The sequence below is a fragment of the Delphinapterus leucas genome, chromosome 7, assembly GCF_059928025.1.
Source record: "Delphinapterus leucas isolate spDelLeu-1000000601 "Yukka" chromosome 7, BTC_Dleu_Yukka2, whole genome shotgun sequence".
NCBI classification, from domain to species: Eukaryota; Metazoa; Chordata; class Mammalia; order Artiodactyla; family Monodontidae; genus Delphinapterus; species Delphinapterus leucas.
The window spans coordinates 34,991,688-35,015,877 of NC_143135.1; the positions used below are offsets into that span (position 1 = coordinate 34,991,688).

Here is a 24,190-nt window from a genome sequence, read left to right on the forward strand (position 1 = left end):
TGAAGTTGTTAAATAAGTCTGAGCCCAGTGCTTATCTCTATGGTATCTTGATGGTCCTTCAACCCCAATTATGTACTAAATTTCCCTTTGCCATTTCCTCTTACTTATTTTCCCTTGGTCATTTCCCAAGCCACTGAAAGGCTCACTTCCAAATCATTTGAAATTACATTTCAAATGAAATTTCATGTGAAATAGTTCTTGATTTTTTTTAAAACCTGACTTAACTATCCTTAGTGGAAAGGCAATTTATGGCCCCAATTTCCAAAACATCCTGCAAATTTAAAGAAATAACTCAAACATTTAACATCATAAATAATGCTCTATTGGTCTTTGAAATTAGTCAGATACTGTACTTCCAGATAGGGGAAATGTCTGTCTTTCCAGGAAGCCTCTTCTAATATTTTTTTAGAGAGAGTAATTTTTTTAGAGAGGGATACTTATAAATTAAATTATATCCCTTCCCCCAATCTTCCCTTTTCTGAAAGAAAAATATATTTTATATCCTCTAATTCTACATGCATTTATACTACTATTATTGTATATACATTTTCATCCATGGTTTGTTGTGACTCTTCATCTATGAGTCAGAAACACTTTTAGAACTGAGGGGCTAAATTCCAATTAAAGATGCTGGATTGATTACTCACATCTACCTCTACTTTCTCCATGAAACACTAATAAAATAATATCAAAGGCAAATTATGAAGGCCACAAACCCTCAAAGTGCAAAGGACATTGGAGAAGAGACATGGGCAACATAATTTTGGAAGCTGGAAAAGAAGTGGGTGAGAGTTAACTCAGTCAGAAGACCTAAGGAAAATGACTCATAGCCTGCAGTGGGGAAGCCAGAAAGCAAGGTGATTTACACCACAGAACACAGGGAGTGGTGGCATCGGGCATCTCTGGCACTGCAGGGAATAGTGAGGCTAAAAGAGGAAAACTAATTGGAAACTAGATAAAGAAGCAGTTAGACTCCTCAGAGATGTTCCCTCACCCCAGCCAGACTCCTGGCCTTTCTCCTGCCCCAACAAAGACTGGAGTTTTCTTCTCAGCAGAGGGTACCACAGAAACTGGAAGACAGTTGAGAGCAAAGATACCATATTAAAAACGGGGGATTCAGTGGAAATACATATACTGAATTTTGAAACCCTTTGCCTTATCCATCCCACCTGGCTCTCAGAATGCTAGCAACCAAGTATAATTCTTCCAGAAATGGCATTGATCCCTTCCATTAGACTGGAAGAATCTTCTCTGAAAAATCTGAATAGCTCAAAAGAATAAACCTAAAATCATTTATATCAATATCACACATAGGTAAACTGAATTTTCAACCAACTTTTTAATGTCTCACTCAAAAAAATAAGCAGATAGCCAAGGCTACTAGATGTCTGAGAAAATACAAAGATAAGAACAAACTAGAAGAAAAATAGTCAATTTATTAAAAACATATTATATTAATAAGAAAAAAACTTTAAGAGTAATTCTTGCTATTATCTCTGAAAAGGTCAAAGAAGACATTACCTACAAGAACTGGAAACAATATAAAGAGAACACTCAGAAAACAGTAATAAAACAGGATAGTAGAAATAAATAACAATAAATTTGGAAGTTAAGTTTGAGAAAATATCTACACCTCCCAGAAAAAGAACAAAAAGTGAAATAGAAAAAGAGAAAGATAAAAAATGAGGCAGAAGTATTCAAATAATTAGACCAATCTAAAGGTCTGACACCCAAATAATAGGAGTTCCAGAAATAAATAACAACGAAAATTCAAGGGAATAAATCATCAAAGAACTTTTTTTTAAATCCCAAAAACAAACCTAGGAATTTCCAAATTCAAAGACTCTTGAACGTTCCCAGTACACTGTTTTAATAGTAGACCGTCACAAATGTACATTTTCATCAAATTTTATAACACTAAGGAATAAAGTTTTCCAGAATTTTCCAGTTGTCGTACAAATGATCAAGAATAGAATGGCAATGTATTTCTCAAAAGTTACACTAGAAAATAATGGTTATTCCTATAACATTCTAAAGAAAAATGCTTTTTAACCTGAATTTCTACATCCATCCAAACTATCAAATAAATGCAAAAGCAGAGTAGAAATGTTTTCAGACATGCAACATTTGAACAATTTATCTTCCATGCACACTTAGGAAGCTAATTAAATATCCGTCCTCTAAATAAGGATGTAATGCAAAAATGAAAAATAGACAGGATTCAGAAAACAGGAGATCCAACGGAAATGAGATGATGTTGAAAGGCTATCCAAAAAATCCCAGCTGTGCTGTACACCTAACAAGCTTCCAGTGTAGAATGGAAGAGGTCAGAAGGCTTTGGAAAAGCTTTCTTCATTGAGTTAAAGTTGTAAAATATAAAATATATTTGAAGGCACTGGGATGATAGTATTGGGTTGGCCAAAAATTTCATTCGAATTTTTCTGTAACATCTTACGGAACATCTTTTTGGCCAACCCAATATTATTTGAGGAATATCTGAGATTGAATGGATGTTGAGTGAATAAAAAACTGAGCAAATAAACAATAACAAAATGAGATAATAATTAAATCCAGGTAAAGCAAGCATTTGTACAATACAGGGGAAATAACCATAGCTAACTCTGCAGCGTGCGTTAAAATATCATAGAAATAAAAAGATAAACAATACTGACCTAATGAAACTGAAGAAGAAGGAAATAAGAAGTGTTTGTGTGCGATGTGTATGTTGGCATGTCTGTGTGTGTCTGTGAGTGCACTTTGAATGAGAGGTTGAAAAGATATAATTCTTCATCTTCCCTGGTGGTCAATAGATAATGCCTAAAACTGAGAAATCAAGATACAATATTATGAATGTTTTATAATCAGAGATGTAGAAAAGAAAATGATTGACTCTGGAGAGGAGGAATGGAGTAGGATAGGAACAAGAAATTGCTGTGTTTTCATAGCTAATCATGTAGAACTATTTGCCTTTTAAAACTCGGCATTAGAAAAGAACAGACAGTGCCTTAGAGAAAAGGGAAAAGGACCTGACTAGATACTTCATAAAACAGTAAAAATCAAATGGACAATAAGCATACATGTTCAACTATATTAGTCATCAAAGAAGTGCAGATTAAAACCAAGAATATAATACCACAACAACAGTGTGGCTAAGATGAAAAAGATAGTAAATAAGTATTGATAAACTGTGGTGCAATTAGAATTCTCATCTGTGTCTACTGGGAATATAAATAGGTACAGCCACTCTGAGAAGCTGTTTGTTTGGCAGTATCTATTAACCCGAGCATATTCCAGTAATTCCATTCCTAGATATATAGATACATGGAAATACTTGCATACGGTAACCCAAAGTCATATACAAGCATTTTAGTCTGGCAAAATAAGCAAAAGTGGAAACAATTCAAAGGTCCAACAATAGAATGGATAAATACATTTGGCATATTCACAAGATGAAATACTATTCCACAATGAGAATTAAATAACTGCAACTATAAGCAACAGCATGGATAAACCTCACAAATCTAATGTTGAGCAAAAGAAGTCAGACACAAAAGAGGACTTACAACTTGACTCCATTTGTAATGACTTTCAAAAACAGGCAAAACTCTTCTACGGTGCTATAAGTCAGGGCAGTGGTTCCTCTTGGTGGGGTCTTGGAAGAGAACAGGAAGGGGTGCTTCTGGGATGCAGTTAAGGTTCTATTTTTCAATCTTGTTCCTGATTTCAAAGACGTCTTTAGTGTTTAAAAATTCACTGAGTGATATACTTATCTTTTGTGTGCTTCTCTATCTACAGATTATATTTCAATAAATGTTTATTAAGTTTTTTGTGAGTTTTCCAGATCTCCTGCTTTTCCCCTCTTCCTGCACTCTTAGGATTATTTCAAGTCTTGAGGTCACCCTTAAACAAAAGGGGATGAACGTGACATTTACCAATCAAGGGTTTTATTAGATAACATCTCGGCTAATTATTGCAGAAACTGAGGAGAGAAAGGGAGAGTGATTTAAATAAATAATTACAGAACTTATTTTCCAGGAATACCTTCAACCCTACAGACAGCTGGAACCATAGAAACTGCCCATTGCACTGTAGAAGCAGATTCTGATCTCCAACCTAACAGCTGTTCAAGCCTCAGTTCACTCGCCCATAAAATGAGGATAATAATAGTATTTATCCTATAATCCATTTAAGTACTTGAAATAGTGGCTGGCACATAGTACCTCAAAAATATTGACTACAGGTGTATTAATAGACTGGAGAATAGGAAAATAGTTTCTGCTCAGATGCCCAGCACTTGAGTGCTAACTACTACTAAATTATAAGCAAGATGGTTCACTTAATGAAAATGTATTTACATTAAAATAGGTTTTCCTTGAGAAAAAAACTGAGGGTGTTAGAGCAGGGAAAGATCTGCAGATATGTATATAACAGACTTCAGATCTCTCCAGAAACATCCAAATTGTTGGTACACTGCTTACCTGCAAACATCTGTTCAGACATCTGTCTCCTTCTGATTTTTAAAATGTCACTACTCTGAGGATGTGTTAAGTCATGCCCTAACATGTTCAGGGTTTTTTAAGAACAATATTTAGGCATTAATCTCTGTTGGAGTGGCATCAACATTGGGAGGCTCACATTGCCTTTATTCTACTTCAAGTTCAAAGTCTGGAGTGGTGGAACTAAAAGACCCATATTAGAATACCAGCTCAAGGCTGACTAACTGGATGAACTTAGAAAAGCCATTTTAATCTAAATGAATATGTTTCTTTGTCTGTAAGATGGACATGAAGCTTACTTCACAATGCTTTATTGGGGTGTTCTAAAAAGAAAGTATCTTTGAAAGAGTCTGTGACTACAAAGAGCTATATAAATATTGGCTACAATTGATAACACGGCTCTCAAATACAGAAATTATAAATGACAGTCTCTGCACTGTGATTCTTTACAATCTAGCAGTTTATCATCATCTACTATTTACTAATTAGACTTTCTCCAGTTCCTGTGACTTGCACGCCTGAGAAGTTATATAACTTGGTCAATGCCACATGGTGAGCGGTTGAGGCAGTTCATCTCAAAAGGTTACGCTGTGCCCCACTGTCCTAATTCAGGAATGCCCTATGAGTAAAAGGCATAACAATGGCATTCTTCTGGCACTTCCAAATCCAGCCTACATGTTAATGAATTGGAGCTAAGAGACGTGAAGACTCCTGTAGGAGGGAGGCAGGTGGCATGACATAATAATGAACAAAAACTTTAAGAGCATGGAATTTTAAATCACCACACAAGAATTCAAGTCCCAGCTGTCCCCCTTATTAGCCTTGAGCAGTTTCTTTAATCTCTTAGCCTCAGTTTTCTCATCTGTAAAACCAGAATGATGATAATACATCCTCCATGGAATTGTTATGAGTTGAAAAGAGAGATGATACAGTTCCTGGAAACATGCATTGGAGACTGTAAAGATCTATACTACATGAAATACTTCTATTACACTAGTCCCATTCTAAGGAAGAGGGTATCAACTAAAGTATAACAAGGAAAGTTAGTCTCTCAGATCATCACCACAGTGTCGATGGTATATAAAGGAATCACAGTGGCACGCTCAGAATTCAGAGTTTAACTGAGGAAAACAACACACAAGAGATGAGCTCTGACAATTGTTAAAGATAATCAGCCTTGCCTTTTGGAGAAGGGCAGCAAAGGACAGTGTTTAAAACCCAGAGCTTTGAAGCACAAAGAACTATTCAAATTACATCTCTGACACTTCCTAGCCCTATAATCGTGGTCATATTACTTTACAGTTCTTAATCCCAATTTACTCGGTAAATGACGATAATCATCAATGATTCACAATTTCTTGCATGTATACTAAATGCCAGGCACTATTCTAAGAGCTGGGCTATAGCAGCAAACACCGACAACAATCTCTGCCATCATGGTGGTCAACCTTCCCATGGGAGAAGAAAGAATAAGCAAGATAGATTAGTGATATATTCAGTGTCATAAATGGTGATAAGTGCAAAGAGAAAAAAAATAAATCAGAGAATGGGGGTGATATTGATTGGGGCAAGATTTAGGGTTGCAATTTAATAAAGTGGTAGGAAAGGCCTCACTGAGACTGACAGTTGAGTAGAGACCTGAAGGAGGTAAAGAAATGAGCCACCGAGATATATGGAGAAAGAACATTCCAGAAAGAAAAAACACCAGGTGCAAAGAGCCTGAGATATGCTTATATGCTTGAAAAATGGCAAGTGGGAACAGTACAGAATTATATAATGAAATTAGACAAGAAATACAGGTTTGGAGGGGCTAATCAGTGCCAGACTTCTGGGTTATAGTATAGTATGTTAAATAACATACTACAATATATGTCAAGCACTCAGCACAAGTTCTAGCCTCAATTAAGGTCTAGCCTAAGCATTAAATAATAGCTATGAAGGTTAAATAGTGCGTTCATCATTCTGACTAAAATCTTAGAGATTGGAGAAGTATAACTACTGCAAGAGACACTGAGAAAAATATGTAGAGAAAAAAATGTAAACATCTCTAAAATGCCAATCCATGGAGTTAGTGGGGAATGCATAAGTGACCACGGTATTTCCACATAACTGGAGACCAAGTAGCTGGAAAAGTTAAAGCTTGCTATTGGGTACTTGAGATCATTTATTGAAAGACAGTGCCAAGAAAATTTGCTGACAATAAATCAAAAAGTGCTTAAAAGTGCAGTTCGCAGTTCTTTGACTTTTCTAATCAAGTGGTCCAATCCAAACAAGACTACGTGCCAATTTAAGAACCAGGGAGGTGCCATATCTGGGCAGGCTTACCTGGGTCAGGGGTATGTTAAGACAGGCTGGGGCTTGTCTATGGGAGGAAGGAAGGACTTGCATCTCCTCCTGAAATGAACCATCTAGTTTATGTCTATTAATGTTTTCTTCATAGATGCTGATGCTTCTTTCATCCAGAAACATGTTATACAGATCCCATATGATCTAATTTATATTCTTTATCATTAACACCTTGAAGTGGGAAGAATAGGACCAGGAAAGGGATGGAAGAAAAGTGGTTAGGACATAGGCCATTTTGGTTTGGAGACACTGTGGGTTAATAGTTGCTGAATCAAGTTAATGTTTTATAGGGTTTTTTTGCGTGGGGCAAGAGAAGTTAAACATATATGCTGGGTATGCTACAGGGATGGGTGGTAGGAAGAAAGGGGGGAGAAAATTAGTAAACATGCTATTAAATGTAATCCATTTTATGAAAGGGAAAACCAAGTTGATACAGAGCACACAGGAAGGGACTTACCGTTAACTAGGAAGTCTGAAAAATATTTTTGAAGAAAAGCTTAAGTTAAAATCTAAGTAAGGTAACAAGGGAAGATGGGGGCTGGATACGGTGGGAGGAAGAAGGAAGGTGGAGAAAGAGAAGCAAAGAGTTCCAGGTAGAGCAAATACCCTGGGCGGAGACCTGCAGTAAGAAAATCATTGCTTTGGCTGCATAGCACAGGGAGATCAGCTCGGTGCTTTGTGACCACCTAGAGGGGTGAGATAGGGAGGGTGGGAGGGAGGGAGACACAAGAGGGAAGAGATATGGGGATATATGTATAGCTGATTCACTTTGTTATAAAGCAGAAACGAACACACCATTGTAAACCAATTATACTCCAATAAAGATGTTAAAAAAAAAAAAAGAAAAGAAGATCATTGCTTTGAGAAAATGTAAAAAAGTTCAGTTTGGGAAAAATTCAAGTTATTGATTATAACTTGAAATGGGGAAGGAGCTCAGAGAGAGTCCAGGTTGGAGGGCACTCTAAGGGCACTGGAAAACATTTCAGGTTTTTTAGCAGGAAAATGATTTGATTGCATTTGCATTTTATAGGGATTATGTTGGCTGCAATTCAGCAGAAAGAACAGTTTTTTGTGGGAGGAAAGAGCAGGACTTGGGACCTGGAGATTTGCCTTTTGCTATGGTTCCAAGCAAAACCCAAATGACAGTGGTTTAGACTAGGCAGTAGGATGGAGAAAAAATAGATTGTGGTGACTGATCGAATGGGAATGTGAGGGAGAAGAAAACATCAAGGATAACTCTGATTACATATGATCTAAAAATACCAGGGATGAAAGTGTGTGATTGACAACAATAATTTTCTCATTCTTCCCAAGATATGTCATGATGACAGTATTGTGGCTTTGGAGACTAACACAAAAACTTAAAGAGATTCTTATTAAAGAATCTATTTATTCAACAAATATTTGGGGCAGCTGCTATGTGCCAGGTGTTGCCCTGGTCCCTGGAAACACAGTGAGAATAAGATAAAAAAAACTCTTGCCCTCATGGAGTTTATATTCTGGCTGGGCAGTTGGACCAGACAAAACAACATTATCATATCAGAGAGTGATACAGGCTCTGATGACCATAAAAGAGTGACAAGCAGGAAGAGATATGTTATTTTAGTTAGGGGTGAAGGTCTTCCTGAGGAGGTAACACTTGAGCAGAAACCTAAATGACATGAGGGAGCTGACTATGAAAATATCTGGGGGAAGAACATTCCAAGCAACCAAACAGTAAGGAAAACATGACTGGAAAACAAGGTATTCAAGTGAGGGGGAGCACAGTGAACAGTGAGGACAGAGAAGGAATAGGGAGTGGGGCTCAGAGCATGAAGAGTCTTGACCACTGTAACGACTTTGACTTTTATTGAGTGAAAATGGAGAGCCATGGAGGGTTTGGAGCAGAGAAGTGTCTCCATCTAACCTATTTTTTAGCAATGTCTCCTTGACTACCATGCTAAAAAGAGATGATAGTTGTACAACAGTGGGTGGGAGATGAGTTAGGAGGCTTTGGCCGTAACCTAGATTAAAGATGATGATGTCATGCACAGGAGTGGTAGTGGCGGAGATTATACAATGTTTGGGTTCCAAATATATCTTAAAGGCAGAGCAAGGATTTGGATGTGCTGTGCAAAAGAAGGAAGTCAAAGACAATTTCAAGGTCTTGATCCAGAGAATGGGAAAGGGTAGATTTCATCATCAACTGGAATGGGGAAGATGGTGGGAGGAATATTTTGAGAGGGAGCAGATCATGAGGATTCTAGATAATTAGAGGCCCTCAATAACCAATCTTTTCCATTATAGGCACACCTTGTTATATTGTGCTTTGCTTTATTGTGCTTGGAAGACATTGTGTTCTTTACAAATTGAGGGTTTGTGGCAACCTTGTGTCAAGCAAGTCTATCGGGACCTTTCTTCCAACAGCATTTGCTCACTTCCTGTCTCTGTGCCACATTTTGGTAATTCTCACAATATTTCAAACTGTTTCATTACTGTTACATTTGTTACAGTGATCTGTGATCAGTGATTCTTTTTCCTTTAATTTTTTTTATCGAAGTATAGTTGATTTATAATGTGCTAATGCAGTGATTTTTTGATGTTATTACTACAGCTCACTGAAGGCTCAGATGACAGCATTTTTGAGTAATAAGTATTTTTTAATTAAGGTAAGTACAGTGTTTTATTGAGACATAATCCTACTGCATACTTAAAAGACTACAGTATAGTGTAAACATAACTTCTATATGCAAAAAACCAAAAAATTTATGTGACTTGCTTTATCGTGATAATCACTTCATTGCAGTGGTCGGGAACTGAACTTGCAGTATCTCCGAGGTACGCTTGTATTTTAATTAATATCAGATATTGGTGATCAACATGTAAGCCTGTATGTGTGTTACAGGCAGAGAGAACATTACAGGCAAAAGCTCCGAGATTTGAAAAAATAAGGTGCATTTCAGTGACCAGAGTAGTTTAGAATGGGCTGGGATTTAAAATGTATGTGGAGGAGAAGGAGGAGATAAAGCTGGAGAGGTAGGCAGAGGTCCAATCAGGGAGGTCATTAGATATCACGCTATGGAAGATGGACTTTATGTTGTAAGCACTGAGGAGGTACTGAAAGGTTTTCTTAGCAAGATTAATAAAATAATCTTCCAGAATCTCCCCTTATGGACTCAATCTCCTTGGCTAAAATTGTTGCCTCCCACAGATAACTTCAAGTTCTCTATTAAACCGGAGAATGCCTTAAAACCACATTAGCCCACCAAGCCTGAAACTTCTTATCTTTTCAACCATCACCAAAATGAATGCATAGATATTGCTGTTTGATTCATCATATTTTGGACCCAAGCGAACATCTTCGGGCAACTACCTTTTCGAATCAGTGGATCCTATTAGGAGAGAGTGATGCAAATCGCAAGGGTTTACAGTCTTTTTCGGCCAAGCTATTGGCTTCAATTAGGCTTTTTCCACATGATCTACACTGCATTAAATATACTTGGATCGAAAGAATTCTTGGATACTAGTTACCAGGGAAAATTTGTAATTTCTGGGCTCCAGTCGGTCATATTTTTACAGAAGCCTGGATTTCCTTTCTGTTCAGCCATTGTGCTTCAAGTTACAAGGGTGTTTGTATTTCCCAGGGCAGAGGATTAAAAATGAGCCTATGAACCAAACTCCTGGCTTTCACAGTTCAATAGTACGAGCTTGCCTGGGGGGGGCGGGGGGAGGAAGAACCGCTTGTCATCTAAATAGTCAGGAATTATTTTCTGCATTACTAACTAGACTAGGTAATCCCTAATAGCTTTCATGTATTTGATGAGGAATGCCAATCCATTAAAGAGATTGGTGCCCTTTACTTTGCTTCCTGGAAAGCGTGCTGACAAAGCTACTGGAAATACACAAAATTTCTATACTATACTATTCTTATTAATGGCATTCTTGTTAATGGCCTTTCTCTCCTCCATCTCCAGTATAATACATTTTTACTTTGTTGTCTTTTCAATTAGATTTCAACTGGAGCCATTACAACTTGTGATCTATAAAATGAAAAGACTGGACCATGTGAAATTTAGGGTCCTTGTGTATACTCATTTATTCATTTACCAAGTATTTGTTGAATTCAAACATAATAGGATATTAAAACTGGACTTTTCCTATGTTAGAGTTCTGATACATAATAATGCTATGTTTCAAAGCTGTATGCTAGACTACCTTTATAACACTTTCAAAAGTCAGCGGTGCCTACATTAACCATTAACCATCTTCTTACATTAACCCTTAACCACCTTCCGGCTCTCTAAACAAAGACCTAGAAATTTAGCAAGGGATGGTGATGAGGCCAAAAGTGAGAGCTTGGTTAGAGAGAGAGATTTGGCATGCTTCCAGTTCCAGGTCACCCTTTCTTTTCTTTTTGCAGGAAAGAGGGGGAAGAACATCCTCTCTCAACTCATCCCAGGGTGACAGTCTTCAAGCATATCTAGAAATGTCCCCTGGATGGTTAGGGACAAAGCAAATTATATTTGACTTGTGCCCTAAGAACCTAAAAGTTAATGCCTGGGTCTGGCACTGCCTCGGTCACATAGCAGAGGAAAAAAAAAAAAGACCACATTAAGAGAGGGCTGCGCTTGGACTGAAGGAGGGGAAAAGTGTCTGCTTTATTGGAATCCTACAGAAGAGCATCAGAGCATCACCCTAATCTTATGTTAATCTTGCAGAGCAAAGGAGCCACAACAGAGAAGTGGCCTTTCACAAGCTCAGAGCTACAGAAGATCAAAGGATCATCATGTCAAGGGAACTTCGTTTGGAAGTAATTCGTGATCAAAGGCCCTTACCAAAACACCTCACCAAGGAAGAACCAGCAACTGCGCATCGCTCGTCCAGAGGGCCTCAACACTAGAAACCCACTGTACTGGTTACGTGAGACCTTACTCTCTTTCCCATGAGATTATCTCACCCAGGATAAGATTCCTGACACCTATGAATTTTAAAATACAATACTGAAAGAGGAAAAGAGAAAGTGTCCACATCTCCTCAGTGCAGACTTCTCAGACTGTGGCAGGCTGATGAGCGGACTATGTGCCTTAAACAGACTATTTCATATAACCTCACAATAATAATATGCAATAAGTAATATTGATATACCTTTTTTAGTGGCGAACTGAAGCTTAGAAACATTATGTATATCTGATCTAATCTCATCGATTCTGGTAAATAGTGGAACCCAACCGAGACTGACCTAGAATGACGTCAGAGGGTGTGTTCTTACTCCTATTTTGTTTATTCTCTTCTCACCTTAGGTGCAACAAAGATGTTGAAAGGAACTTATAAATCAATGCCCATCATCAAGTAGGAGAGTATGGTTTATTACTCACAGAAGAACATAATGTATTTAGCCTTGCATATAATCTGTTAGATTTAATTGCCCTTGAACACAGGTAATACGAGCTAGAGGCAACAGGTTATTGGAAAGTGTGTAAAATTTGGATTCAGTCATGCATGGGTTAGAACCACAACTCCACTACTGACTGGCTGAGTAACACTTATACACATCCTCATATGTTCCCTAGGGTGGGACTAGTTGCCTCACAAGAAATAACAAATGCAAAAGGTTGGGACTCATAATCCATGGGTAGTGGGCTGATGCAAGTTTCACTTCACAGAGACTACATAATTCATGGCAGATCTAGTAGCAGAACACAGGCCTCTGTCCTTCCGTCTAGAAGTCTTTACACCGCCCCAGGCTGCATCTTTATAGTCCAAATCGCTGTTTGTGAACAGAAGGCATAGCTCCCTACAATTATATTGAGATGACTTGAAAACTTGCTCTGTACCAAGGCGATGAGAATGAAAAATGGTTTCAGGTATTTTTCCAGATGTCTGAAACCTGGCAAAATGGTGAGCCTGGCAGGACCATGGACAGGGTTTTGAAATTGCTCCAAAGAGATCCGAGAGTTCAGTGACAACTCCATTTTGGAGCCACTGAGAAGTGTGTCAGATCTTTAGCTCAATTTCTCCATCACGGCTGAAAAAAATTAAGTTGAGCGGGTGGAACTGAGAAGAGGAGGGGAACGAGATACTATAGGTTCAGCAGCTGAACCTAAGGCTGAGCTGCTTTAAACATGAATGATCTCAGTGCTGGTGGGTTTGGGCTCCTCCCATTCTGCGGCGCAATGCCTCTCCTCTGCCATTCTCTATTTCTGGAAAGAACCAGTGCAAGGAATAGTTCCTCAAACAAATTTATACTCATCTGACTTTAATGAAATTTTTAAGAGGATCTGCATCTCTCCTTTTTTGGTGGGTTCAACTGGATGGGCAACTCAGAGAAAACTCAACTCCTAGTACTTCCCTTTTGTATGATGCCACAAAAATCCTGCTTACTCTTTGCTGGGCACCTGTTAGCTACACAACAATAGCAGCAACATTAATAACAGAAGCTGCCATTTACTGAGCATGCACCATGTGTCAGACAGCCTGAGAAAGCTCATGCTAAGAAAAGTTAAATAACTCTCCTAACTGCTGTGAATTTGCACCATTTCTCCTCCCAAATGCCCTCCCCAGAGTCCTGTTATACCTGGCAAGGAAATATCCTCTTCTCCACTTAGATAATGGAGCTACTATCCACCCTTGTAAAGACTCGTACAAAAATTTTCTCCATGACAGAGGTGAGCAGAGCAGTAGCAAATAGAACACTGGTAGAGCTCCATCAAAATTGGGGCAAGATTTAAAATTTGGAAAAATAGACAAGTTCTTTCTTCTGACCATTCTTTTTACTTGGTGGGTGGACAATATACTCAGGGTAAACTACTACCCTCTGCCTATATATCTACAACGCCCTGAAGCACAGGGAAAAAAATAGAATAAATTATCCTGCAAAAAGTCGTTTCCCTTTAGGAAAGGTTAAAAGGCCCCCAGTCACTGAGAAAAATGAAGTTCTTTTCATGAATTTTAAATTCTCTTTATGTTAAGCTTTTAAAAAATCATTTCTTATTGCAAATATAATTTATATTTATTGTAGAAAAATTAGAAATTTCAGATGAGCAAAATAGAAAAAAATAGCTAGAAATTATACTGTGAATGCACAATGCTGTTCAACTTTTTTGCTTTTTATTGATTACCCAGAAATAGAAACAGACTCACAGGTACAGAGAACAAACTAGTGGTTCCCCAAGGGGAGAGGGCTGGGGGAGGGGCAAGATAGGTGAAGGGGATTTAGAGGTACAAACCACTAGATATAAAATAAATAAGTTACAAAAACATAACGTACAACACAGGGAATACAGTCAATATTTTATAATAACTTTGTATGGAGTATAGTCTATAAATATGTCAAACTACTAGGTTGCACACCTGAAGCTAACATAATATTGTTAAGTCAACTATACTTTAGCAAAAACAGAATTTTCTAATTACAGTAAAGCCAAAGTACTTCTAGAACTCCTGAAGAGATGCTTTAAAAATGATTTTCTGTCTCCTAAAAAATGCTTATATTTTATATTTATATTTAGAAATATAAATATTTATATAAGTATTTTATATTTTAATATTATTAGACAGATAGATATATAAATTTTAAAAAGCCTGCTTAAAATGCTGCTAAACATCCTACAGTGCACAGGACAGCCCTCTGCAACAAAGAATTATCTGTCCAAAATGTCAATGGTGTCAAGGTTAAGAAACCCTTCATTAGACAAGCTCGCTACCTTATATTTAATCTCTACTTGTTGCTTGCAAATTTGCTTAATGCTAAGTAGAAAACATTCACTTCTTAGAGGATGATCCTATGCTATTTTACGGTAAGTACCATACCTCTGGATTTAGTGTAACTCTTTGATTTTATATTTGAAAAGTCTCTAGGACGAATCGTATTGTTTCATTTTGTTTTGTATTTGGCTCCTTTACGTCAGTGTGGCATGATATCCTTTTAGCTCTCTAGGATTACAAAGAGATTTCACTGGCGGACCTTTTCTATCCTAAGAGTAACACAACTACTCTTCTTACTGGCTCTTCACTCATCTCTCTCTTTACACATCTCCATGTTAGATGTGAAACCAAATCAAAGCTAAGGGCACGGAGACGGAACAAAGGGTAAGAGAAGAGCCAACGTAATACGTTGTCCAGAAACCAAGGGAGGTAAAATGTTTGCTTATCTTGAGTGGGGTTATGAAAAGTGTACATTTACTAAAATCTTATCAATATAAAATAAATGCAGAGTTGTTCATCTCTGTGTTACACATCAAACGTGAGTGGAATTTTCAACTTCATTATGTTTCAGATAGGCATTTTCTTTTTCAGTGATTTAGCTGAATATACTTGAATTCTGAAAGGCTATCACAAGTAATGAATAAAACCAGTAACGGGGGGCGGGGGGCGGGGGCAAAAGAAACATTTTTAAAACTAAATGTAAGTGGATACTATATAGCTCAAATGGGACCATTTAATTAGCCCTAAAATTAAAACAAACCAAATACGACATTTAATGTAACCATGCCATTAGACATTCACAATGCATTTGTATTTCCCCTTTGCACCTTGTGTCTCCAGGCATCTAGCATCACTATTCAATGTCAAGTGGAATTATTTAATGTCTATTGCTGACAGTGAGCACAAAATAATTCTGACAAGATATGAAACAGGTTTTTAGTGTTAGTCCTATAATTCACCTGGATTCCTTGCACACAAGTGATTGGAAAAACATGTACTTTACGCTATCCATAAAAAAATCTCATAGAACTAGAATACTGGCCAGTATTAAATGGAATGGTTTTGCTACAAACGGAGGACGACATCACATACAGAGAAACCTTATTTTATTCTTTTTTTTTTTTTTTTTTACCTTATAGCAACTGTATAAGTTTTCAAGAGTAATTAATTCTCAATCTCAACTTTAATATTTATCTAGGAACCAATGACCTGCCAATGTCTGTCTTACTTTTGCCTCTGGTCTTGATTTTCTCCTCTATCTCGCTTTTTCCTGTTCCACATTATGGACCAGAATGTAAGCACTGATTCAATCAGCCACTTATTGAGCAGAGCAAAGGAGAGAGGTCAAATCAGCAAGCCATCAGAAACCATAACTGATTCTTCCTGGGCTGCCACTGACTCAGGCCCTGGTCTAAGATCAATGCTCTCCTCCAATGCTTTATGATGCAAAAAGAATAAGAACTTTACAGTAGATACTCTGGTTAAATATCACTATGACAATATAAAAATGACTGGTTTATAACAAGCAACCCGAGGTGCTTGGTGAAAGTGCAGGCTTATGGACCCTCCCCCAGATATTCTGATTCACCAGGTGCCCAGATTTTACAGGAAGTTCATCATTATCCCTTTGAAACACATGCAAGGGTTTAAAATGTAGTTTGTGGAATACAAGTTGAGTTTTATTCTCAGTTCTAATACGGGCTCTGTAGCATTGCAGAAGTTACTTAATCTACCCAAGCTTTAGTCTGCCATCTATAAAATGAGCATAATAATATCTATCTCTTTTGTTTGTTCTTAATATTAAAAGAATCATTTAAAAGGTCTCATGCATAATTAGTACATGATAAATGGTATATCATTAGTAATGTTAGAATTCATCATCACCATTCTGTCTCCATTAATTCCTGTATTCTAATTTTTGGGAAACATAGCAGTTTTGGAGGAAATAATGAGAAACCTTTAGATTTCTTTTTTTCATTTTAGAAAACCGAATTAAAATCAAATGCACTGCAATACGGTTATGTGTGCTAAGTTACTTTGCTTTTGACAAGAATCCTTCAGTTCCATGTGATAATTCTCTCATGCTGCTCGGAGGCGGAACTTGGCTCTATATGTCTTTTTTTAAAGACAAACCAAGTAATTATTTAATAAATGTGACCTGATTTGTTGATAATATCACAAAATATGGAAACAGTGATGCTCATTGTTGATTTCCTTGTTGAATAATTTATGTAGTTAAATTTTGACATGTTCTTAAAAGGATCAGGCCGCCTTATAGATACACAGGCAGTGCAAATGTAATATGTCAAACGAGTTGGGGTATAATAAACAGGCTCATTTAAAAAATTTACTATTTAGGGCTTCCCTGGTGGCGCAGTGGTTGAGAGTCCACCTGCCGATGCAGGGGACACGGGTCCGTGCCCCGGCCGGGGAAGATCCCACGTGCCGCAGAGCGGCTGGGCCCGTGAGCCATGGCCGCTGAGCCTGTGCGTCCGGAGCCTGTGCTCCGCAACCGGAGAGGCCACAGCAGTGAGAGGCCCGCATACCGCAAAAAAAAAAAAATTATTAAATTCAGAAACCTTTAACATGAAGGCAAGGAAGCAAGAGCTTTGCTTAGATCTTTGGCATTAGATGAAAACATACTCCCCCTCATGTAATAATAGGGATAAGGACTATAGCACCATATTGCCATCGTGCTGTGCTCTACTATGAGACGTGTCCAGTGTGACATTCCAGACTCAGAAACACATAACACAGTGATTTTAACCTAATGAAGCTCATGGGAAAATACAATGAAATACTCAATTTCACATGGCATAAACCTCTTGTTTGCACTGATACATACCCTGCCACTTTGGCACTGAACGTCGATTTCATTTACACACAGGTAGGAGGACTTCTCCAATTAATAAAAGAGCTAGATTTCACTAAATAGTGCCCAGCGTAAACACTACATTTACTGCAAATAGAAAGCTGTACATAATGGAATCTTACCAATACTAATTGGCTTATATTATCAGGTCCATGAATGATAATGTTCCTAATAAACCAATATTATAATAAAATCCCAAGCACACCAATAAACCTGCTGCTGGGGTTATTTAATGTGCTTTTACACAAGGAGCGTGTGGTTCTCATTCAGATTCTGTGGGTGCAGCAGATTGCTATAACTCCAGTGGTTGCCCGTGACGCTACCCAATAGAGGATTAAGTGCAGCTGGTCAGTTTGTCAGCCTTTATCTCTAATTAGCACTAAAAATGCACACTGCAAACAGAGGCAGAGAAAAGACTCGACCTTGCTAAATTAGACACGCTGGAGGGAGGGCAAATAAAGCTCTATTTTCAGAAGGAGGATGCCTATTACACAGTAATCAAAAGGTACCCAACTTTAGGAGAGCCACATCCACCATCAAGACATAATGTATTAAGTCAACCCGCAGTACTATAGCTCCAGAGGAAGAGCCTCCATTCTCTCTGAAGCCTTCTCTCTCTCCAACCCCAACACACACACACACACACACACACACACACACCCCAGATGAGGTTACCTTTCTCGCAGTGGCTTCCTGTGAATCCAGGAGGACAGACACATTTGTTAGGAGCCACACATGTTCCACCATATCTGCAGCCCTCTTCGCAGAATGCTGTCACAAAACGATAAGGGATTTCTCTTAGATAGAATGGCAATAAGGACATTCATGGTAAATAGCATGGGCATTGAAACAATTCTTTCATTGTTGCACAGGGAATATATATCTATGTTGACATATTTAAAAGTCACGGTACACAAAAAGAAATAAATGAAGTACTACCTATTTCACTGGTTTACATCAGATCAATTGAAATAATGGATATAAAGTATTTGGTGCTAAATGGCAGCTAGTATGAAGAGCTCTTACAGTTGCTATTAGTATGATTATTGATATATTTGAAATCAAAGAATCAATTGAGGAGCTAGAAAGGACAGGGTTAGGATAAAGGCAAAGGCATTTAAAATACTCACTGTTTTGTAGATACTCTTTCTTACTAAGCATTTTTATTACAATAAAAACATTTTTACATTTTTTTAAAGATTTTCGGTAGTCAAAACAATTTTGAAGGACATAATAAATTTAACTAAGTGCTTACTTTTGAATATTTAAGATGTTTCCAACATTTCTATAATAAAAACAATGCCTTGTCCTTATAGACAAAATGTTTAACACATCTCAAATTATTCCTTCAGGGAAAGTGCCTCAGTGTACAAATCCTATTTCAAGGGGTATAGACTTGATAAAGCTTTCTGATAAACACTGCAAAGTCATCCTAAGGCCATCTCCGCACTACCCTGCTAGCCTTAGATTAGTTCCCCTTATTACACACTAGCAGAGCATATTTCCATGCCCCTTTCCTTTGCAGTTTTAAATATAAATGTTCATTTATGCATAATTGATTACCATCTCCTCTTGCATCCACTGGACTGCAAGACCTATCATGGCAAGTACTGTGATTATTTTTGCTCCCCGTGGCGCCATAGTCTCAGAATCTGAGGCCACAGTAGATGCTCAAAAAATATTTGCTGAATGAATTAGTCTATATTCTGCAGGTTGTTCTGACAGGAAAACACTTGTTCTCACAACTGTGCAATAGTTCCATCTGAATAAGTTATTATCAAACCCTGCTGGATAAACAATGATTTTGTGTTCTTAACCTGCAAAATTTCTCATTAATGAAGATGACTGCAACTTGTTAACGCAGGATTTCTTTTATTCACATGAGAGCTCGGTGAGCAAATGTTTTGATTTTTAATTGCAGTTGGAAAATGTCACCCTGGAAAAATGTCATGGTTATGTTTTGCCATCATCACATAAATAATATGGGTCTAACTTTAAAAAGCTCCATTATGTCTTTAGCTAGCTGAATGCTAGTTCAAGTAAATAGAACTTCTCACAATATTGTCATTTTCCACATCATTTGATGTCCCTTGGATGATTTAACATTCTGTAATTTAGCAATTAATTGTGAGCTCCTCTGTTTCTGCCAGAGGATATATAGTGTGTATCTTGGTATTCGAATACCATTTCCTATTTCCAGCATCTCAGTACCCTGAGACTAAGAAAAAAAAGGTTTAGACAATATCTACCTCGGTATGTTCATCAGAAACCAAATGCATATATGTATACAAATGTATATGAAATCTCTTGTCCCCCAAATCACACATTGTGGGCTCTGGTGACAAACATTTCAAGTTAGGTATTTAGAGTAGAGCTCTGCATCGAAGTTAACAACAGAACAAGAAAAATTTTTTGCAAGCTAAGAATGACAGATGTAAATCTGGTAAAGAAAAGTTTCAAGTGGCACCCAAAGAAGGCAGGAGCTTGGAAGCAGGAAGCTCAGTCTGGGTTTCTTTGCGGCACAAACAGCACTTGATCCAGATCTGTGTACACACACGTGCGCGCGTGCGCGCACACACACACATCAGCAGACATGGTTAGGAGACTTGGTGTTGTTTTATAATACACGTGTGCTCGTGATTTACTCGCCTCTTAAACAGAAATGATAGATTTTGTGAAGAAAGCATATGTTCGTGACGTTCTAAGAATGTGCAGATAGAATAAATAGGGCGCCATAAGGATAAAATGAGTCAATATTTGTAAGGGACTTAAAATAGTGTTTGGCACATAGTGTTAAGTATTTCGTAAATAAAATTAATTGGTTATGACTGTGAAACTTGTACAAATTGTCTAATACGCAGACAACATAAACCCATCCTATAAGGTGTTCAGCTTCACTAAGATGGGTTTAAGGCAACCCTTGTTCTTTTTTTTTTTTTTTTTTTTTTTTTTTTGCGGTACGCGGGCCTCTCACTGTTGTGGCCTCTCCCGTTGGACGCGCAGGCCCAGCGGCCATGGCTTATGGGCCCAGCCACTCCACGGCACGTGGGATCTTCCTGGACCGGGGCACGAACCCGTATCCCCTGCATCGGCAGGCAGACTCTCAACCACTGTGCCACCAGGGAAGCCCACAACCCTTGTTCTTTGTGCTTGATTTAGTTTCTCAAAAGAGTAGTAGTAGCCCTTATCATCAAATATCAGATAGGTGTTACTGTTTCCAAATAAAAATGGTGAAATGGGGACTCAGAAATCAAGTGCCCTCTGTAAGCTGCACAGATGATAAGCAGCAGAGCCAAGATTCAAACAAAGACTTCTTTGGCTTCAAAGTCTTACCTCCTCTCTATAAGATACAGTGCAGATTCACCTGCAATCTGGTATTCACATAGGCAGGTTTATTCCCTTTTTGAATAGTCCCATAAGGGTTAAGGGAACTGACTACAAATTGGATGAAAACAGTATCTCCCAAATTTCACACATTGCATTGAAGAAGGGGTGTAGGGAGTTGTGCAAGTTCATGCACCTATTACCTAACCTCCATTTTTGTCCATTTTTAGTCACATTTCACCCAATTGCACATACTGCTTCTATTGGAACTTACCTGGAATAAAGAAATTCACTGCCTACTTGAACCTTAGGTAATATGCCAAAAATTTCAAAAAAAAACACAAAAGCAAATTAAAAAGGAGCATGTCATCCAAAACTTAAGCTACTCTGGAGAAATCAAGATCAGTGCGAGTTTTCTTTGAAACCTCATAAAACATCAAAACACACTATTGTATCCTAGTCTAAAAATTGTGCACACATTATTTATATCTGGATAGGCCCTTCTGGATCAACTATGAACCTAGCATTTCTTCTGGTACTCATAGGACCTATAATTTGCACAGCATTACTTAGTTGATGGCATAACCAGAACAAGAAGCCAGGTCACCTACTATACCTCTTTCTAGCTTATGAGAAGACAGGATGGTAGAAACCACATGGTCCAAATCCTTGCTCTGTATTTATTAGCTGTGTGACCTAAGCAAATAATTTCACCCCTCTGGACCTCAGTTTTCTCAAGAGCAAAGCAATAATGATAATAATGAAAACACCATGCTGTGCAGGTTAAATTAAACTACCAACGTAAACCACCCAGCACAGGGCACTGCAAGTGGAATAAGCTTAAAACTGGATGTGACTGTCTTAACTTACCACCAGGCCTTTGCTTTTCCAAATACCAGTACTATAACGCACCAGTTCCTCATCTAGATTCTGGAGATGCAGCAGTGAAAAGATCCCTATGCTATGGCACTTATTCTTTAGTAAGGGCTAATTGTCACTCCTTCGTTGACTTGGTGACCCCAGCAGTATCATGTGGTTTGCCATGGGACTTGGAATCATAGCTCTTTTGCAAACTCAGAAGAACTCAGGCACCATGGGTGTGTCACTCCTTTGTCGACCACTTTCTAGATTCCAAAGTATGGCTTGTAGACCGCAGATATTCAATGAGATTACAAACTTGAATCTGTCATTATAATGGCATTTGTTATTAACTGCTACCCTGGGGGAGATATCGGATCAGATCAACTCTAAAATGGTATGATTCTATTTTTGAAAGGAGTCTTCCTGCTGCGCAATAAAATAAAAAATTCAAAACTGAGGGAGTTTATCCAAAGAAAGACTTTTTTTTTTTTTGCGGTACGCGGGCCTCTCACTGTTGTGGCCTCTCCCGTTGCGGAGCACAGACTCCGGACGCGCAGGCTCAGCGGCCATGGCTCATGGGCCCAGCCGCTCCGCGGCATGTGGGATCCTCCCGGACCGGGGCACGAACCCGCGTCCCCGCATCGGCAGGCGGACTCTCAATCACTGCGCCACCAGGGAAGCCCAAGACTACTTTTTATATTTAAAAAATTCTTAGCATGTGAAACAAAACTTGAACTTTAAGGGGAACAGAATGAGAAACTGGGTTTGCAGATGCCAGGTTTGTGGATGCCTAGTATTATCACCATGTGCTCAATTTGACAAAAATAGTTTTACACTAATAAAAAAAGTAATAGCCCTCCAAGTTCTAAACACTTGGTATGATACTCTTAAAGTATAACTGGCATATATTTAGTTTCTAGGGACACCCTGTATTCTGAAAAAATAAGGAAACATATCAACACCATCTGGTAGAAGTAAACCCTTTTCCCTCCCTCCTGGTTTCCTTGAGAAAGCATTTTCCTTAAGCTCATTTCTGCCCTCTCTTTGCCAGCTTTTCTCATTCTGTCCCTGGGGAGGTAGAGAGGTAGAGAGATTTATTCTATTGGTAAATTTGGAAACAATATATATCAGGATGATGTCCCTTGGGTGGGAGAAACAGGAGAATGGGCTGAGAAAAACTATCATTAGGAGTGAGTAATATTTACATTTCTAGTTTTATTTTGGATGGTGAGTTAGTAGGTGTGAATTTCATTATTAAAAATAACTATCAAGATATCAAAATAAATAAAAGCTGGCCACCATGGACCAATGGTTACAAGGTGTCATAAACCAAAGATTATAATTAATTTGACTATATGCACCTAAATTCCAAAGGGGGGAGAAAATATTTAACATCTGGTCACGCTCAGTAAAACTCCATGCCTACCTCGCTTCTCTCTTGGGAGTGAGATGCCTTCAAATGGTATCAATTTTCCTTACTTCCCTGATGATGCCTTTCTCCATGGGATTCAGTGGGTAAGCTGGTCTTATTCTGTGTTTATTCTTAGCAAACCAGCTTGACTTACAGACTTAAACTCATGTTCTCCCATCCAGCTCTGTCAATAATAAAGGTGAGATCACCCCCCTCCACCATGTCTGCTTTGTGGTTTATTCCTCACCTTGTTCAGAACATAATATTTATCAAAGATCCCCTCAAACATTTTGGTTGTTACAAGACGGCAGGTAGGGTCAGTGTGCTACTGGCATTTGGTGGGTAGAGGACAGGGATGTTGCTAAATATCCTACAATGCACAAGACAATCTTGCAGAGCAAAAAAATTATCTGGCCCAAAACGTCAGTAGTGTTGCACGTGAGAAACTCCACTCCGACTTTACACAAGTCTATGGGGTACCTCCATGAGTAAAATTAGGTTATTTTAATCCCTTTTTGCATCCTCCCAAAGTCTCCCCTCAAGAGTGTAAAATATAAAGGTAAGAGTGAAAACCATCCAGATAGCTACCCTGATATATAAAACCAAACATCCAGATGTCCACAGTTCTCACTTTTCATCATTCTGGCCTCAAGCACACAATATACTGCATAACTTAATATCTAATTATTGGCCCCTAAATCACCTTCACTCCTATCACTTACTATTTGTGTTTGTATCTGTGGCTCTGCTAGCCTTTTCCACTCTTCTTTTCAACAGTATTAATAATAATGACAACAATAGTGACAGTCAATTCCATTTATCGAAGACCCATTAAGCACCTTATAGACCTAATATTCCATTCCATCTTTACAGCAATGCTGTGCATTTCTCACGCTATTCTCCTTTCCAGATGAGAAAGCTAGCTTAGAGAAGTAAGGTGAGTTATCAAAGGTCGCACCACTACTGAGTGGCATCCTGGGTTTCAAGCTCAGAGTCCTAACAACGTCACTAAGCAGTCTCCATTTAGGGGTTAGCCACCTACTATGTGTAGATAATGTGCTGAGCACTGAGAAGTCTAAAAGGAGACATGAAAATTGCCTCCATGCCCAAGAAGCTCACAGTCGAGTAGCAGAGAATGGTACATATAAAACCAAGCACATTCATATGTGATCTGTGCCCCTGTAGCAGTACGAATAA

At 38.3% G+C, this 24,190-nt stretch overlaps 1 protein-coding gene across 2 annotated transcripts in view; it reads right to left on the minus strand.

Moving 5' to 3' along the window:
• Positions 1-24,190, minus strand: part of NELL1 (neural EGFL like 1) — an 853,841-nt gene that overhangs the window by 199,738 nt on the left and 629,913 nt on the right. For both annotated transcript variants that reach the window (XM_022583758.2, XM_022583757.2), the window contains exon 15: positions 18,073-18,168. In XM_022583758.2, the coding sequence (XP_022439466.1) occupies positions 18,073-18,168 (96 nt within the window). The remainder of the gene's footprint in view (positions 1-18,072; positions 18,169-24,190) is intronic.